This window comes from Bufo gargarizans, chromosome 10 (genome assembly GCF_014858855.1).
Source record: "Bufo gargarizans isolate SCDJY-AF-19 chromosome 10, ASM1485885v1, whole genome shotgun sequence".
In the NCBI taxonomy this organism is placed as follows: domain Eukaryota; kingdom Metazoa; phylum Chordata; class Amphibia; order Anura; family Bufonidae; genus Bufo; species Bufo gargarizans.
Genome location: NC_058089.1, coordinates 47,331,252 through 47,350,138, shown reverse-complemented (window position 1 = coordinate 47,350,138; position 18,887 = coordinate 47,331,252). Strand labels below are relative to the sequence as shown.

Genomic DNA, 18,887 nt, shown 5'->3' with positions numbered 1-18,887 from the left:
TATTTTCAGAAGTCCCATAGAAATGAATGGCAAGCATAGCCACCGCTCCATTCACTTCTATGAGGCTGAGCAGTCCCATAGAAATAAGTGCAGGGTGGTCACACGCGCGGTCCTCTCTCCTTCACCTTGTGGGCTCTGTTCTAGATATAGGCGAGGGACCAACACCAATCAGACATTGGGGGCATATCCTAGCGATATGCACCCAATACATTAGATGGGCCAAGCCCCTTAACCCCTGTACTGTAGATAGGGGATACACTTCTAACTTTAAAAGGATATCCCACCTAAAATGGTTGATCACCTATCTACCAGGAGTCCAACTGGCCATGGGAATGACTGCTGCTCTACTGCCACTGTCACTTCTATAGTCTGAATGGAGCAACACATGCTCGACTGCCTTGCTGTGGTCCTCATTACATACTGCCTGTTCCTCTCTGTCCATAACTTCCATAGACTTCCACTGAGGTGGGACCCGCACCTTAAAATACCCAGGATGGAAACAACCCTTTAAAAGGGATATGCCATAAATGTCCAATACGTGTGGGTCCTCTGGGACCTTCTACTGTCTCTAAAACGAGGTCCTGAAGTGAACGGAGAGCACACACACCCGGCACCCCCGCCAATCAGCTTCTCTCTTCCTGCTCGCTGCTGCTTTGCCATAGTCATAGCAGCAGCAGGAAGAGAGAAGGTAGACGGCACGTGCACACCGGCTCCTCATACAGCTGATCGGCGGGGGTGCCGGGTGTCGGACCCCCACCAATCTGATATTGATGACCTATCATAAGGATAGGTCATTAGTAGTAAAAGCCTGGAGAACTCCTTTAACTTTTATTCTTATAATTTAAAAATAATAATGGCTATCCTCACAAGAATGGGTTAAAACACTAGGTGGTCAGGCCTGGTTACAGATATTTATAGTGATATGTCAGCCAGGCACACAATGTACCATTCTCTCAGAGTGATGGCTGTAGTGGTCTCCTGGTTGGATGTTACAGCTGTCACTCACAGCAGAAGGGGAGGGGCCGTGATGCAGCGCAATGCAGAGAGCACTTTATAGTGAAGCTCCGCCTCCAATGCACTTAAAGGGCTTGTACAACTGAAAAAAAAGGGGGTCAGTCAGCACATCCCAATGTGCAGGTGCACACTGCCATGGCTAGAAACGTAAAGAAAAAAAGACAATGCAGCAGCACTCGGCAAACACAAATAAAGTACAATAATGCCATAATTATAGAAAACATTCTGGTGCTTATGCTGCACTTATTTTGCAAATTTAAGATTCTTGGCAAATACATTCTGTACAAAATTATTTAGGCCCGTCTGCCAAACGTCAAGGCGATCTCTATAAGACAGGAACCTAATACTAAATCCTACCTGTTGTGTGCCATAATGGCCACCATAAAATTGAGGGAGTGCAGGTTCCACATGCATGCTGGGTCCACTCTGCTTTTTACCATTTTTGGTGCCATATCGGCCTCCATTAAATCCAGGGATGCAGGTACCAACATGCATGCTGAGCCCACTGATTTTAATCAGAGTAAGTATAAAGCTGTAGCCTGCTCTCATTGTATTTATTGGAAGCCATTTGGCACCGGGTGAGGTATAGAGTGGGCTCAGCAATGCCCCCAATGTCTGATAGGTGCAGGTTCCAGCTCTGGGACCCGCACCTACCCTTAGAACGGAGCCACAAAGTGCCGGAGGGCGTACCGTGCATGAGCGGCCGTCCTACAATGATTTCTAAGGGACTGACGAAAATAGCCGAGCAGCACGCGGCCACCGCTCCATTCACTTCTAGCTCGGCTATTTTCGGCATTCCCATAGAAATGAATAAAGGGCGGCCAGTACTTTGTGGGCTTCATTATAACGATAGGTGCAGGTCCCAGAGGTGGGACCCGCACCTAATCTGACATTGGGGGCATATCCTAGCAATATGCCACCAATGTCTGAGGTGAGACAACCCCTTTAAAGGAGCAGAATATGACAGAATAAAAGTTTATATTCTCACTTCTCCTGATGATAAACGATCCACAAAAAGTTATGTCTGTACCGCTCTCCGCAAGCCTACCTGGAGCTTTCAGCAGTTTAGCATGGTCAAAACTGCTGATAGATTCCCTTTAGGATCATAATATGTAAACCCTTAGTGGCCACCAATACACCTTTGTATGGTGGTCAGGGGCTTTAGGCTTGTCCTGTAAAAAAACAAAAAAAACAAGCCCTCATATGTCAACATTGATGGAAACATAAAAAAGTTATACGTCTTGGAATGCGACGACGGACAAATGAAAACAATTGCTTGGTCACTAAGGGGTTAAAGAGGACATGTCTCTCTTCGTGAACACTTGTATTTGACAGGAATTAACCATTTTGGAGCATCTATTTTTTTTGAAACTCTGCCTTGTGCTGTTCTTCCTTCCTCTTCTCCTACCTAGTGCTGCCAGCAGTTTAGCATGATCAAAACTGCTGACAGACTCTCTTTAGCAATAGAACTGCTAGTTAAGAAGAGAGATGCATAAAGGTAGAACTAGTGACGAGAACCGCAGCATTCATCTGCCTCTTCCTACCACAACGTCCCCTGGGAATTGTGGGGTCTTTTGACTGATGTGGTCACGGGCTGGTGAGGAGGAACAGACGGTATTAATACTCTGAGATGCTACACCACTTGAGGAAAAAGACACAAGTTTCTCAGGAATGCGGCGGCGGAGTTATAACCAAACAGTGTAATTATTTAGCCTCGGCTGTAACAAATACTGTTTAAATAGCCCCGGGATAGCATTATACACGGATTCTGATTTATCAGAGCGGCACCTGCTAAAACGGCCGCCCTCCCCTGCAGTGCCCTCTCCGATAAGCTCTGAACACAAAGCCAAGGGGATAGGTTTCTGCAGATACTGCAGCTGAGGGAGCGAGGTTGCATGCAGGTCACAAGAGGGCAGGTGAGCGGGGGAAACGGCTGGATCGCATTATCAAACCAGGAAGGGGGGATGAGAAGCGGCGCACCTGCTAACAGCACCGCTGCTCATCCACACTGCGCAATAACCCACACGTCCATCGTTCACATCAATATGAAATTATTTTCTGGGACACTTTGCTCTAAGCCCGTCAGGAGTGATACCCTCTGAAAAATCAGATGACGTTACTGAAGTTTATTGCCTCCATTCTTATTTATTTTACGCACTTATATAGCGCTGACATATTCCGCAGCGCTCTACAGACATTAGCATCGAGCTGTCCCCAATGGGGCTCACAATATAAATTCCCTATCAGTGTGTCTTTGGAGGGTGGGAGGAAACCCAGGCAAACACGGGGAGGACGTACAAACTCCATGCAGATGTTGTCGTTGGTCGGATTAGAACCCAGCACCCCAGCCCTGGAAGGCAACAGTGCTAACCACTGAGCCATCATTTTTAAAGGGGTTGGCTTTTAGGTCGCTCTCTGTGGAGGACTTGGCTTATTTGTCCATGACCTGGATGGTCCGATAACTTCATTTGATAACTTGTCAGAGGCTTCGGATATCAGCTGATTGTGGGGTGTCCCAGCGGCTTGTTGTCGGTCCCGGGAAGTGGGTGCAGTAATTAAAACAATCAACCATTATCTATTGGATTGATCCAAAGATAGCAGCTCGTCTACTTACCCTCCTTACTCCGGGCACTCTGGGGGTCTGAATATATTGATGGGCTCTGTTCTGCGGCTTCATTTATATAGGGGTCTGAGTAGGGCTTTATATTATTATAGGGGGTCTGATATTCACATAGGGGGCTGTTTTGGGGTCTGAAAGTAATTTAGGGGTCTAGTTTGGAGGTATGATATAAAATAGGGGTCTGATGTCAATACAGGCATCTGGTCTGGGGTCTGATATACGGGTCTGAAATGAATTTCACAGCCTGATGTCAATACAGATGTCTGGTCTGGGGTCTAATATAATATATGGGTCTGAAATAAATTTGAGTGTCTCATTAGGGGTCTGATATACATACAGAAGTTTGGTCTGGGGGGGGTCTCATATTATAGAGGTGTAAAATTAGTTAAGGGGTCTGGTCTGGGGTCTGATATAGTAATATACGGGTCTGAAATTAATTTCGGTGTCTAGTTAGGGGTCTGATATAAATATAGAAGTCTGGTCTGGGGTCTTATATTAATATACGGGTCTCAATACACAGACAATTTTTATGGACTCATTCCTCTATTTGAAAAGAAAGTTCTTGTTTCTCAGGAATACGGGCTGCCTAGAAGTATCTAAGCTGATCCCCTTTATTCCCCCCTGAATAGCTGCCTGGTAAGCAGAAATGGGGGTTCTTATTTTGAGTAGTAAATGAATTACCACAACCACTGACCTCAGTGGTGGCGACCAAAATCCGTACCTGGGGCATCGACTGAAAACATAATAGCGGTCAGAATTGCAGCAAATTCACTTCTTCATATCAGCCTTGTATAGAGCCCTTTAAGAGGATTTAATGAGCAGAATGCCAAGTATTAAGCCCCAGCTGCTCAGCCCTATGGCATCTCACACAAGCTGCTCTATCAGTTGCAGAGATTAATATCCAAGATATTTTAGCTGCCTGTGTGTAGGCATCATTACTAAAGGGGGTTGTCGTCATACTAAGAAACCATAGGACGACTCCTAAGGAGAAGTGAGAGGAGAGGCTTTCGTAGATGGAAACCTATGGGCCCAGGGTTTCCTACTGCGGTGCTGATTAGTGAACAGTATTCCTCATAATAATTCTGGAGTATTTATTCCTATTACTCTATGTTGTACCATTCCGACTAGAAATGTATGAATGAATTGCCAGCAGTCTGCAGTAAGGTCTAGATGGGTGTTACCAGTCAAGGGTGCGTTCCTGCACAGTCTGACACTATCCAATCAGTGCTTCCAGTGTCAGACTATGCAGGGACACACCCCTAATTGGTTACACCCAGCTGGACCCTTACTGCAGACTGCTAGCAGCTTATTCATAAACTTCTAGAAGGAATAACAGAGGAAAATAACAAGAGAGTCATAAGAATAGATGCTCCAGAATTGTTACTACATGAGGAATGCAAGTAGGTACTAAATGAGACATGTCAGGAGGGGGACGGGTTCTCTTTAAATGAACCAATAACCCTAACTGAGTGGGTCTGAATGGATCTAGTGAAGTGCGAGAAGGGAGGTTTTGGGCAAAGAAAATGTCACTAAAGGCTAATTGCATGGACAGGGACACGTGCCACTTAGGAACACGTCACCACTGAGACCAATCGTTGGCTGCAGCGGTGAACATGACCACGTCCACGCAGGAAGTTAACGATGGACGGGGACCGGAAGTCGATTGAAGACAGACAGGGAGCCGGAACCGAGCAGCGGGAACCATGAGGGGAAAAATATTAAAAAATATTTTTAAAAAAACTGGCCAACCCCTTTAAGAGTTCCACAGTTAAGTAACTTGGGAAGAAATGTTGTGTTGAATCTGTATATTTTGGGTCTGTTCATCCTGCGTCGGTTCTGTAAATGTTAGTTTTATTCTCCAAGGTTGTTTCTCCCATATTTTCTTCCCTAAGTTCCTTTAGCTGCTCCCACCCCATACTGCTTCCCGTCCCCACTTACTGCATGACTCGTCACCCCTTTCCCCTCTCACAGCATAAATACACTAAGGGAGAGATATTAATGCAGCTTCACCCCCCCCCCCCCCACCCCACCCCCCCCCATCTGGCATTGACCGCTTCATACCAGGTGGGCTCAATGTCTTGAGGTTGGTCTTGGTTTCAAGCAAATTAATAGACATGAGGGGCCGCCGAATGTCTGTTCCCAACGCTGCTGACTCTGTGCTCTGGGAGGCTGCCAGGGGTCAGCAGTTGAACAGTGACAGGATATTGCTTGTACCTTGGAAAAGGAAGGGTCAATCTTATTAACCTCTTAATTACCAGGTGCACAATGACACAAACCAAGTGTCTTTTTCAGGACTGCATCTGCTTATGTAATAGCTTGGATGAACATGATGAATTTAAAGGGACACTTCCATCAAAAAAATCTGCCTATATCTGAATATTCTATATGTAATTTTTTGTTTCATGTTTTCTACTTCCTGGCTCTGGATTTTTAGGGAGTCTTTCACCATGATCTTAGATTCTTTTCTGCACATAAGGAGTCTGGATCCCTATTTATTTTATTTTATTTTCTCCCTCGTTGTTGGGAATGCTGTGCAGGCGCACAGGAGTCCTCTCCACTATGTCTATTTCAGCACAATATTGAGAGCTGACAGCAAGGGAACAAGGGCAGTAGGTGATGTAGACTCCTTATCTGCAGCACTACTCATGTACTGCCATGACCACGGAGTTCCCCCCTGTAGTGACTCAATTAGAGTATCACACATTACACTGATCAATGCAATGCTCTTCTATGGGCACTGAGCTGTCATACTGTTATTCCAGTTCTATACCTACTGTCATCATGGCGATTACCCTGCAGATAATATCTTCCCTCACAGCAGCAGTAAACTGACTATGGATTACCTATCAATATAGGAGGTCGTATGTTTTGTGCTGACTGCTACAGAAGGAAGAGACTGTGTATTTAAATGGGATGTACACCTTTATTAAGTGATGCCCTGTCCTACACCCCACACCTCCGCCGATCAGCTGGCTTTAGCCGAACAACTAATTGGTGGGTGTGCAAGGTGTCAGCTAGTGATGGCCTACCCTGAGGACAGGCCATCACTGAATAAAAGGTGGACAACCCCTTTAATTTTCAATGGCATTGTACTGCCAACCCCAAAAAATGCCAAAACAATGGCGCTGCTTATATCCAGGGAAAAATGGACGTTAAAACCCAACCTGGGCTCCTTTCATGGCAAATATAGACAAAGACCCCTCTAGGGTCCGCAGATTTTGGACTGTCAGTGGATCTTGTCATATGGTAAAGGGGTTACTGCAAGGTAACAAACTTTTGGGCATCTTTTATAAAATTTTGTTCACTTATGTTTTTATTATGTCTGTGCCATATTAATGTCTGACAGCATTATTGCACCATCTAAAGGATGCCGTGGTGTTATGTGGGCTGTCGTAGGGACTGGCCAGCTAATGTGAGCAGGGGCAGACTGGCAACTTAATGTGGTCTTGGAAAAAAACTAAAAGTGGCCCCATGTTGTAGGCGGGTCCAAATTGACAGAAGATCGGTCAACACAAGTAGGCAGGGACAACAGAAACAAGCGGGGCCTGCAATAGTATTTGTGCTGCATAGTGCAGCACAAGATACCGCCCCAGCATAACCAAATATCATAGTGCAGCACAAATTACCGCCCCAGCAGAACCAAATATTATAGTGCAGCACAAGATACCGCCCCAGCATAACCAAATATCATAGTGCAGCACAAATTACCGCCCCAGCAGAACCAAATATTATAGTGCAGCACAAGATACCGCCCCAGCATAACCAAATATCATAGTGAAGCACAAATTACCGCCCCAGCAGAACCAAATATCATAGTGCAGCACAAATTACCGCCCCAGCAGAACCAAATATCATAGTGCAGCACAAATTACCGCCCCAGCAGAACCAAATATTATAGTGCAGCACAAGATACCGCCCCAGCAGAACCAAATATCACAGTGCAGCACAAGATACCACCCCAGCAGAACCAAATATCATAGTGCAGCACAAGATACTGCCCCAGCAGAACCAAATATCATAGTGCAGCACAAATTACCGCCCCAGCAGAACCAAATATTATAGTGCAGCACAAGATACCGCCCCAGCAGAACCAAATATCATAGTGCAGCACAAGATACCGCCCCAGCAGAACCAAATATCATAGTGCAGCACAAGATACCGCCCCAGCAGAACCAAATATCATAGTGCAGCACAAGATACTGCCCCAGCAGAACCAAATATCATAGTGCAGCACAAATTACCGCCCCAGCAGAACCAAATATTATAGTGCAGCACAAGATACCGCCCCAGCAGAACCAAATATCATAGTGCAGCACAAGATACCGCCCCAGCAGAACCAAATATCATAGTGCAGCACAAATTACCGCCCCAGCAGAACCAAATATCATAGTGCAGCACAAATTACCGCCCCAGCAGAACCAAATATCATAGTGCAGCACAAGATACCGCCCCAGCAGAACCAAATATCATAGTGCAGCACAAGATACCGCCCCAGCAGAACAAAATATCATAGTGCAGCACAAGATACCGCCCCAGCAGAACCAAATACCATAGTGCAGCACAAAATGCCGCCCCAGCAGAACCAAATATCATAGTGCAGCACAAATTACCGCCCCAGTAGAGCCGAATATCATAGTGCAGCATAAAATTCCACCCCAGCAGAACCAAATATCATAGTGCAGCAAAAAATACTGCCACTCTTGTCACAGTATTAATTGTATCACCGTCCTGAGGATGGTAATACAATTGAGTTTAGGAGGGCATCTGCGGCCGTTGAGCGTCAGATTATGTACCCAGCTGGCAGTCGTGAGGGCGGCTTGGGTGGCCCCCTGGGCATTGGCGCATTGGGAAATTTCCCGGTAGGGGTCTATGGCCAGTGTGCTATTGAATGTGAGTGGGGGTGTGCCCTAACGGCAGATGTCAGGGAAAAGAAGGATCGGGCATGCTGTTTCATCTTTCCCCTTTGTTCTGTATTTAAATTAACGCACTGTGTGGATCGGTATACTGAAGTCTGCCAGTTCCTTAAATCAGGCATCAATGTCGAGGACCCGCCCAACGTTCTGAAAAGACCAGCCGTTTCAATTCCTTCCCAACTTAAAAAACTGAATAGAAAAAAAAGGTGCTTTTTCTCTTGGTGTAGAGTGTAAACTACACATCATTAAATGTTTCCCGTGCCCTCCAGATGAATGCACGTACGAGGGAACATCAAACAAGTGACCTGGAATCCAGCCGTCACAGGCATGCGCTCAGAAGTCGATGGGGGGGGGGGGGCAAGCCCTAGGGGGGGACAGAAGCTTGGTTCAAGATGCTGAGCTTAGAGATGAGAGAAGGGATACAGAAGCTTATAATAAGTTCCCAAGCAACAGTGCCAAATTATTAACTGGAACATGAAGAACAAATTTAATGCGCAGAAGGCTTGGAAGGGAAATAAAGGCAAACAGACAAAAGCAAACGCATACCAATTTGGTGTGGAAACAAATCCGTGCAGGACATGGCAGGAGCGTTCAGATATGTACCTGTATGTTATTTGTACAACCGGAGACTGTGCAAACCGCCTGCAGCTATCTGATCAGGGCTTAGGAGCAATTCCATCTAAAATCTAAAACCATCAGTTAGGTTATTGAGATTTCTTCTTATTCCTAGTTGGGTGACAATATAGCCAGATTTCTGCATAACTAAGTACATGGGGAGCAGTCTGTGTGATGGGCGTCATCTACAAGAGGGGGGATGGGAGTATTCTGCATGAGAAAGGGACATAGGGAGTAGTATGCGAGGGGTGGAGCATGGAGAGAAGTCTGTGTAACAGAGGGGGGCATAGGGAGCAGTCTGTGTGATGGGCGTAATCTACAAGAGGGGGGATGGGAGTATTCTGCATGAGAAAGAGACTTAGGGAGTAGTATGCCAGGGGTGGAGCATGGAGAGAAGTCTCTGTTACAGAGGGGGGCATGGGGAGCAGTCTGTGTGATGGGCGTCATCTACAAGAGGGGACATGGGAGTCTTCTGCGTGAGAAAGGGACATAGGGAGTAGTATGCGAGGGGTGGGGCATGGAGAGAAGTCTGTGTAACAGAGGGGGGCATGGGGAGCAGTCTGTGTGATGGGAGTCATCTACAAGAGGGGGCATGGGAGTATTCTGCATGAGAAAGGGACATAGGGAGTAGTATGCGAGGGGTGGAGCATGGAGAGAAGTCTGTGTAACAGAGGGGGGCATAGGGAGCAGTCTGTGTGATGGGCGCCATCTACAAGAGGGGGCATGGGAGTACTCTGGGTGAGAAAGGGACATAGGGAGCAGTTTGCGAGAGGTGGGGCATGGAGAGAAGTCTGTGTAACAGAGGGGGGAATGGGGAGCAGTCTGTGTGATGGGCGCCATCTACAAGAGGGGGCATGGGAGTACTCTGGGTGAGAAAGGGACATAGGGAGCAGTTTGTGAGAGGTAGAGCATGGAGAGAAGGTTGTCACAGAGTGGGGCATGGAGAGAAGTCTGTGTAACAGAGGGGGGAATGGGGAGCAGTCTGTGTGGTGGGCGCCATCTACAAGAGGGGGCATGGGAGTATTCTGTGTGAGAAAGGGACATAGGGAGCAGTTTGCAAGGGGTGGGGCATGGAGAGAAGTCTGTGTAACAGAGGGGGGCATGGGGAGCAGTCTGTGTGATGGGCGCCATCTACAAGAGGGGGCATGGGAGTACTCTGGGTGAGAAAGGGACTTAGGGAGTAGTTTGTGAGCGGTAGAGCATGGAGAGAAGTCTGTGTAACAGAGGGGGGCATGGGGAGCAGTCTGTGTGATGGGCGTCATCTACAAGAGGGGGCATGGGAGTATTTTGCATGAGAAAGGGACATAGGGAGCAGTTTGTGAGCGGTAGAGCATGGAGAGAAGTCTGTGTAACAGAGGGGGGCATGGGGAGCAGTCTGTGTGATGGGCGTCATCTACAAGAGGGGGCATGGGAGTATTCTGCATGAGAAAGGGACATAGGGAGCAGTTTGTGAGCGGTAGAGCATGGAGAGAAGTCTGTGTAACAGAGGGGGGCATGGGGAGCAGTCTGTGTGATGGGCGTCATCTACAAGAGGGGGCATGGGAGTATTCTGCATGAGAAAGGGACATAGGGAGTAGTATGCGAGGGGTGGAGCATGGAGATAAGTTTGTTACAGAGGGGGGCATGGGGAGCAGTCTGTGTGATGGGGTCATCTACAAGAGGGGGCATGGGAGTACTCTGGGTGAGAAAGGGACATAGGGAGCAGTTTGTGAGGGGTGGGGCATGGAGAGAAGTCTGTGTAACAGAGGGGGTCATGGGGAGAAGTTTGTGTGATGGGGGTCATCTACAAGAGGAGGCATGGCGGTACTCTGTGTGAGAAAGGGGCATAGGGAGCAGTTTATGAGAGGTGTAACAACGAGAGAAGTCTGTGTAATTGGAGGGAGGGGGTCATGAGGAGCAGTCTGTGTAACAGAGGGGGAAATGGTGAACAATCTGTGTGAACGCTTGGGGAGCAGACTGTGAGAGAGTTGGGGCCATAGAGAGCAATCTATGTAATGGGGGAGGGGGCAATAGGGCAGTCTGTGTGAGATGGGGGATGGGTAGCAGTTTGTGTAACAGAAGTGAGCATAGAGAGTTGTCTGTGTAAGAGGGGACACGGGTAAGCAGTCTGTATGAGGGCAGGGGTGAGTAACTCACTGGAACCCAAGTATGCAACATTAAAGGCTATGTACATCTTCGGAGGCAATTTTTTTTTTTTATGATTGCATTTTACTCATTTTGGGCTAAAAAAAATCCCTTTTTTCAATTGGTCTTTATTAAAAAAAATATTGAGCTGTTCTGTCTTAAAGGTTTAACTGTTTTTCTAGGTGTGTGAATGGTCTTTTTACTTTCACTTTGTGCCGGTCATCTAATTAACCCTTATCTCTAATTTACTGAGAGGTCATAAACACTTATTTCAGCCATATTGTTATCAGTAAGATAAGGATTGAGCTATAATGAGTGTTTAGAAGGTCAGAGATCAGAGATAAGGAGCCATCAGGTGAGCTGGCTTAGGGGCAGAGAGAAAATCCAGATCCTGCTACTAGAGCATCTCAGCCCTGTACAGAGAAAAAGGCTCCATATTTTTATTAAAGATCAATTAAAAATAATTTTTAGCTCAAAATGCCATAGTTCTCCAGGGAAACGGACATACACTTTGTTTCTATCCTAGGTCACCAGACCAGCTGACCCCATCATTGACTCCAAGGTTGCAGACATTTGTTCCTTCTCTGTCCTAGACCTAATGGATGTTACCATAAACTCATTAAAGAATTGTTATGAGACTATGACGATCTATCCTCTGAGCTGAGAATAGCAATAGTTATTAGATGCTGTGTTGAACAGCCTAATCTAGAAGGAAAGGTGCTCAGTAACCTAACTTTCCCCCCTCACTAGCTACAATGGTTTAGAAGGAACACTGGTAACATGAAACGCCTTGTACCAAATTCCCATATTTTGCATGCTATTAGTAAGAGTATCTCAACAAGGTATTGATAAAGAAGAAGGAATACTCACTACTCGGAAAAAAACTTGGCAATGCTGCTGGGTTCAACCTCATCTTTATGTTCCAGGAGTTGAGTGAGCGCATCTTCCATGTAAGTTAGGACATGTCTCTGGGCTGCAGAAAATGGAGAGGACAAAACTGATTTACTTATAGGCCATTACTTTCATAGGACCAACACATTTCATAGTTCAGGGGGTCAGTCACTCTCCTTGTCAAGGTTACAAGATGTTCCCCGCGTTTCAGCACTGCGGCTACACACAGCATTTCATAAGGACCCAGCAGGTCCATACATTGCATGGACTGCCCATCAATGGACACCATCTTTCACGGGTACTGTTCTCCCTGCGGAGACCTCAGCTTGCATGGAGAGCGTTGAAGGCAATGCTCCATGGGATATGGTACGCAAATGAACCCTTCTGTAGGAGAAGAAAGCTGCCCGATCCATTAAAGAGCCTTGAAACATGACTTAGAACAGTGTTTCCCAACCAGTGTGCCTCCAGCTGTTGCAAAACTACAACTCCCAGCATTCCTGGACAGCCTTTGGCTGTGCGGGCATGCTGGGAGTTGTAGTTTTGCAACAGCTGGAGGCACACTGGTTGGGAAACACTGACTTAGAATATCCACCAAACCATTGCGTAAAATGCTTTACATCTCTTGGACCTATAGGGGATCTTATGTATAGGTTTGCCTACAGATTACAGTGAATTCCCCTGGTTCCCAGCAGAGCATGATTTCTGGCGCAGCTATTTCTGGCAGTCCCATAAACGGCTATTTTCGGAACTCCCATAGCAGAGAATGGCGAGCACACCACGTGTATGAGGTTTGCTCTCTCATTCACTTCAGGGTCCCTGTTCTGGAGATAGTAGATGGTCCCAGAGATGGGACCACACCCATCTGCCATTGATAGCATATTCTAGCGATATGTCATCAATGTCCCAGCTGGGACAATTCCTTTAAAAAGTCCCAAATCCGGGGTCTGCGCCTTTGTTACACCATAAAACTGGTATAGAGGGGATGAAAAATTCTCTTCTCTTTTAAAAGCAATGCTTCCTAACACCTCCATAGATGCAGAGCCAAAAGAAGCATGACGCAACTTTTTTTGCTATCAGATTCCGTTAACCCCTTCCTGACGGGGACTTTGAAGATAGTGTCCGCTCATGAGTGTGGCGGGTGCCATAACCACCGGGTGCCTGCTGTTTCATACAGCAAAGATCCGCGGCTAATGTCCACGACCTGTGGTAATGTCAGTCATGGACTTTTAACCCTTCAGATGCCGTGGACAAACGTGACCATGGCATCTGTATTCACTAAAACCTGGAAGCACGTGTTGCTGAGTGTGCTCCCGCTCCCCCCGGTGGGGATCGGGGAAGCCGGATTTAGTGTGTGGCAGCCCCTGTCCTCCTGTGTGACAGGAGGCTGCTGAACATTAGTTCCTGTGGCAGGGCTCCATAGAAACACAGTATAAGGCTACATGCACACGACCATGCAGTTTTTTGCGGTCCGCAAACTGCAGATCCGCAAATAATGGAAGCCGTCCGTGTGCCTTCCGCAATTTGCGGAACGGAACGGGCGGCCCATTGTAGAGATGCCTATTCTTGTTTGCAAAACGGACAAGAATAGGACATGCTATAATTTTTTTGCAGGGCCTCGGAATGGAGCAACGGATGCGGACAGCACACTGAGTGCTGTCCGCATCTTTTGCGGCCCCATTGAAATGAATGGGTCAGCACACGAGCCGCAAAAACTGTGGCTCGGATGTGGACCCGAAAAACGGTCGTGTGCATGAGGCCTAACTCTCATAGACTCCAATGCTAACGTGTTGAAATCTACAGTATGAAAGAAGCAATCTAATGATTGTGTGTTATAATTCGCTATGGGAACTATAATTTTCTTTTAAAACAAATAAAATGAATAAATGTTTTTAAAAATAAAAAAAATAAAAAATTCAAATCATCCCACTTGCCCCAAAATGAAAATAATGGTCATTGCTGAGTGAGAAAATGCCCGTATTATTAAAATAAATAAAAAATATTTATCCCATATGGAAAACGGCGAAACAGAAAAAAAAAAAAGAAAAAATGGACAATTTGCAGTTTTTTTTTGTTTCTTCTCCTCCCACAAAAAATTCTATAAAAAGTCGTACACACCCCAAAATGAAAAGTACAGATCGCCCCGCAAAAAATAAGTCCTTACACAGCCCCATACACATAACTACAAAAAAATCTAGGGGTCTGAATATGGCAACAAAAAATTAAAAATAAATTTTTTTGCAAGGTTTTTATTTTATTTTTTTCAGTATAAAAATGCAAGAAAAAAGATACATATATGGTATTGTCCTAATCGTATTGACCTGGAGAATGAAAGTAACTGGTCAGTATGGCCATGTGCATACCCCCTTATTTTTCTAACAAAATGGGGTTGTCAACAGCAGATAGCTCATTTAAAAAAAATGTTCAAACAAATGTCACATTAAACCACTATCCACCAATTTGCAAAGTGTGTCCTCCTCCAGAATGTAGATTTGGGGGCTGTATGGTGCTGTTCACCACTTTGCCACCTTATGGAAATAATTAGTCAAACTGAATGTGTCTCATTGCAGATTCATATCAGCAAATCTATGATTTCAAAATTAACCTCTTCTGTGACAGCAGCGTGCAATGCATTGTAAAACTTCTATTTAAAATGTTCTAAAAGCAATAAGTAAAGAAAAGAAATCCATTTGATCAGCCCTTGATATTGTGCTTATTGGGCAATTAGACTGTGGTCTGGCAATGTGTTATTTTTGCTATTCTATATCGGTCCCCTGGTCTCTAGTCATTGCCCCCTGGCGATTGAACCACGTGTGCCACAAGGTACTGTCAAGTATCAGTTACTCAGCTAAGTGACCTACATATTTGCATGACCTCCAAACCTTCCTCTTCTGTAATAAATTACAGGGGCCGGCCAAATCCCTTGTAGCAAACTGTGCCATTAAATCCAATGCAGTCACTTAGAGGAAAAATAATATTTACACTTTCCTTTCTGAGCGCTTTGCCCTTTAAAGCTTTAATTATATGGTTTTAACCCTGTAAAATTTCATAAGTAGTCCGTGTAAAGCCCATCACCCGAATACAACCAGATGCAGAAGGCATTCCCCATGACTTGAGAGCATATGTCAGCAGAATCAACCCTATGCCTGGTGGGGTTGACCCTGCTGATTCAAAGCATACCTCTGTTAGGCAGAGCCGTTGCTTTATTTTGTCGAAAAATTACTTTTAATCTATATGCAAATGAGCAGGTAAGTGCACCGGGTCCAGGCCACTCTGTGCACCCTTGCTCTTCCTACTACCTCTGCCAGCGCCTCCCTCTCCTTGATTCACAGGGACAGGTTCCTCATAGTCAACTGTCAATCAAGAAGTAGAGCGAGGGGCTGGCAAAAGAAGAAGGAGGAGCAAGAGTGCACAGAGTGGCTTGGGCCCGCCCTCGGAGCACTTAACTGCTCATTTGCATATGGATTAAAAGTACTTCTTCTCCAGAATAAAACAATTCACCTGCAGAATAAAGGTATGATTTTAATTAGCAGGATCAACCCTTCTAGACAGCATGCCCGGTTTAATAGAGTTAATCCTGCTGACAGTTGCTCTTTAAAGAAGTTTTCCCACTAATTTTATTGATTTACAGAAAATAGCATTATCAGGATGGTAGATGTTGGGAAAGACATGGTTTTAAAGGGTTTTTCCATATTAAAAGTGATACTCAGGGTCAGGATAGGTCATCAATATCAGATCAGCGGGGGTCCGACTCTCGGAGCCCCTATGAATGAGCTGGTTAAAGGGATTCCGTCCTCTTCGCACCACCAGGCCATGCGGTCTAATTACAACTGCTTGCCCCATTCAGGTGAATGTGAGAGAACGCAGCGATTACACTGAAGAGGACGCAGTACTCGCTTGAGCGCGGTGACCCCTATCAACAGCTGATCGGTGGGGGTCCGACTTCTTGCTCCATCGCCGATAAGCTGTTTGAAGGGGTCGCTGAGGAGGAGCGGATCGTTCATCAATATCCTGACAACCCCTTTAAAAGATGTGTCCCCTTCACAGTTTTACTCTGCGCCGTGTTGCTCCCGGACGCCGTTCACTGTGAGATAAAATGGCAAAGGGACCATGATCCCTTTATTATGATTGGAGGGGTTCCCAGAGGTCAGCCCCCCCATCATGGTTTTATGGCAAATCCTCGCAATATACCAAATATATCCAAACCTGAAAAACCCACCCACAGTGCCCGGGTCCCTCATACAGAGAATACTTACCTGGTCCTTGATGCCTGTGTCCTTCCGGCCGTCGCTGCATCTAATTGGTTTGCAGGTCGCAACATACATCGCCAGGGGAATGCAGCCAATAGCAGGCCGTGACGGTGACTTGCCCCCTTGCGTCACGTGTGACGTCACACCCGGGCAGTGTGGGTGGGTTTTTCAGGTTTGGATAACCACCTTTAAAAGATGCCTCCCTCTCCATTCCTACCCTCAGCTCTGGGACAAATACTGTCCTGTTTTTTTTTTTTAAAGCATCACAGCCCAGTATCCCAAGTTCTACAAAACCTGTCTCACCCTTCATTTACACAAACATCTTATTGATTTCGATGGGCACCAAGTAATGCACGGTTTCCCAAGTGATGGCACTGCAGAGACATTAAAGCCTTGCTTCCATATTCCCTCCCAGTTGATCTTTGGGGATCACGGCCGCAGAACAAACTGTGCTCAACGCCTTTCAGTTAAAGGGGTTGTGCCATAAACTTTCACTTTAAGGCCTCTTGCACACGACTGTGTGTCCCCCGTGGCCATATTGTGGCCCGTATATGGCGGGTCTGCAATATAGGGGACACCGGCCACGTGCATTCCGCATCACGGATACGGACCCATTCACTTGAATGGGATCCGCCAATCCGGAGATGCGGTGCGGAACGGAACGGAAGCACTACGGTGTGCTTCTGTGGTTTTTCGTTCCGTGCTTCCGTTCCGCAAAAAGATAGAACTTGTCCTATCTTTTTGCGGAACGGATGGATCGCGGACCCCATTCAAGTGAAGGGGGTCGGGATCCGTATGCGGCTGGCCCACGGTCGGTGCCCGTGCATTGTAGACCGCAATTTGCAGTCCGCAGCATGGGCACGGGCAGCACACGTTCGTGTGCAAGAGCTAAAGTGTATTTTCATCAATTACCCTAGCTCTCAATCCTCCTTGGATAGTTTTTTTTTTAGATTTACTTCATTTGCACTTTTCTCTTATCCCCCATGCTTGAATCCTATTTCCTGGTATGTCATGTGTCTGCTGTCCCATCATGCCTTAGGGCAGTGAGATACGTCCTGACATCAGCAGATCATGTGATACTAACCACGCCCCTTGTTCTTAACAATGACACTCCCTACGTCCTACATTAGATCCATTGCAGGACGTAACCTACAGCAACTGAACATCAAAACTAGGTGCAATAAGGCAGTTTTTTTTAAATGGTGGTATTTGGGGACATAACAGCGATATCTGTTGGGTGGTATATATTAATATTAATAGCACAACCCCTTTAAATTTGATCAGATTTTGCTGCCTAGCTTGTGTCCAATGGTCCGTCCACTGGGTCGGGTTGAGTAAAGCACTGAATAAGCTTTTGACAAACGTTCTCATTATGGTTAGCTCATGGTCTTGGATGGACTCACCCACCAACCTCATACTCATACAGTGTGGTGGCATGGTGGACAGACTGCTCTCCATCAATGAGATTCTGGGCATAATCTCATTAGAAGCTTTAACGTTAGTCTAGCAGCGATTGGACAAAATGTAGAAAGAGCGGTCGCTTCAGATGTGATTTAGGAGACAGAGACGGTGTCTGATATGATAATCATCCCTTGTAATGCCAGACATAACACCTTCTAACACCATTTCTTATGGATCATAGGTTTCAAGGAGCAGATCGGTAATTATGCCATTAAGGCACTTTGCAATTATCCTCTTCTGGAGACTGAACTGTTGTAACCCCGCAATCTGTATTAGCACACCGCAGGAAACAGACGTGCACGTTAAAAAAATTACCTTAAAGATAAGCTGAAACGGTAAAATGTGAGCACAAGATAATCTGGCGTCTTTACAAGAACAGAGGAACAAGAATGAGCAGAGATAAACTCACAGTAAAACGTCTTTGAGGAGACCACCCAAGACTGCATTGCAAAATGGTCTCTTTAGAGGGGTGGTCCTCTCAAAGAGGAGGCCATTGTACATACTATGTGATCAAATAAACATGTGTCATAGAAAACCTGGTCTACATAACGGACATGGCCTAGGCAAAGCTGCGAGAAGCCCAGGGTGCTACTGCGAGCACTGGTGCCTTCTCAAACAGCTGATCATCGGGGTCCCGGGTGTCAGACCCCCACCGATCAGGTAGAGATGACCTATCCAGAGGAAAAATTTTGGAAAACCCCTTCTCTGGCTAGAAATTGATGGTCTATCTCTAGGACATGCCACCAACATCCAATGGGCAGGAGTCTAACCACTGTGATCTCCATGATCGCTAGAATGTAATTACAGAGATGCTAGGAGAACGTCTTGCTACTTCATCTCCTGCTGTATGGTCTTTCAGGGCCACCACACAGACATCAACAGGGGCATAGCTATAGGGGAAGCGGCTGCTTTAGGGCCTGAACTCAGAAGGGGCCCACCCAGGAGGAGGACTAAAAGATTTTATTGTCAGGGCCCCCTCAACAGTATTATACAATGACAGTA

The 18,887-nt window shown here is 46.2% G+C and overlaps 1 protein-coding gene across 1 annotated transcript in view; it reads right to left on the bottom strand.

Annotated features, from left to right (window-relative positions):
• C10H11orf49 (chromosome 10 C11orf49 homolog) overlaps positions 1-18,887 on the bottom strand; it is a 132,176-nt gene that overhangs the window by 65,058 nt on the left and 48,231 nt on the right. The window contains exon 2 of the mRNA XM_044270140.1: positions 12,157-12,259. Within this exon, the coding sequence (XP_044126075.1) occupies positions 12,157-12,259 (103 nt within the window). The remainder of the gene's footprint in view (positions 1-12,156; positions 12,260-18,887) is intronic.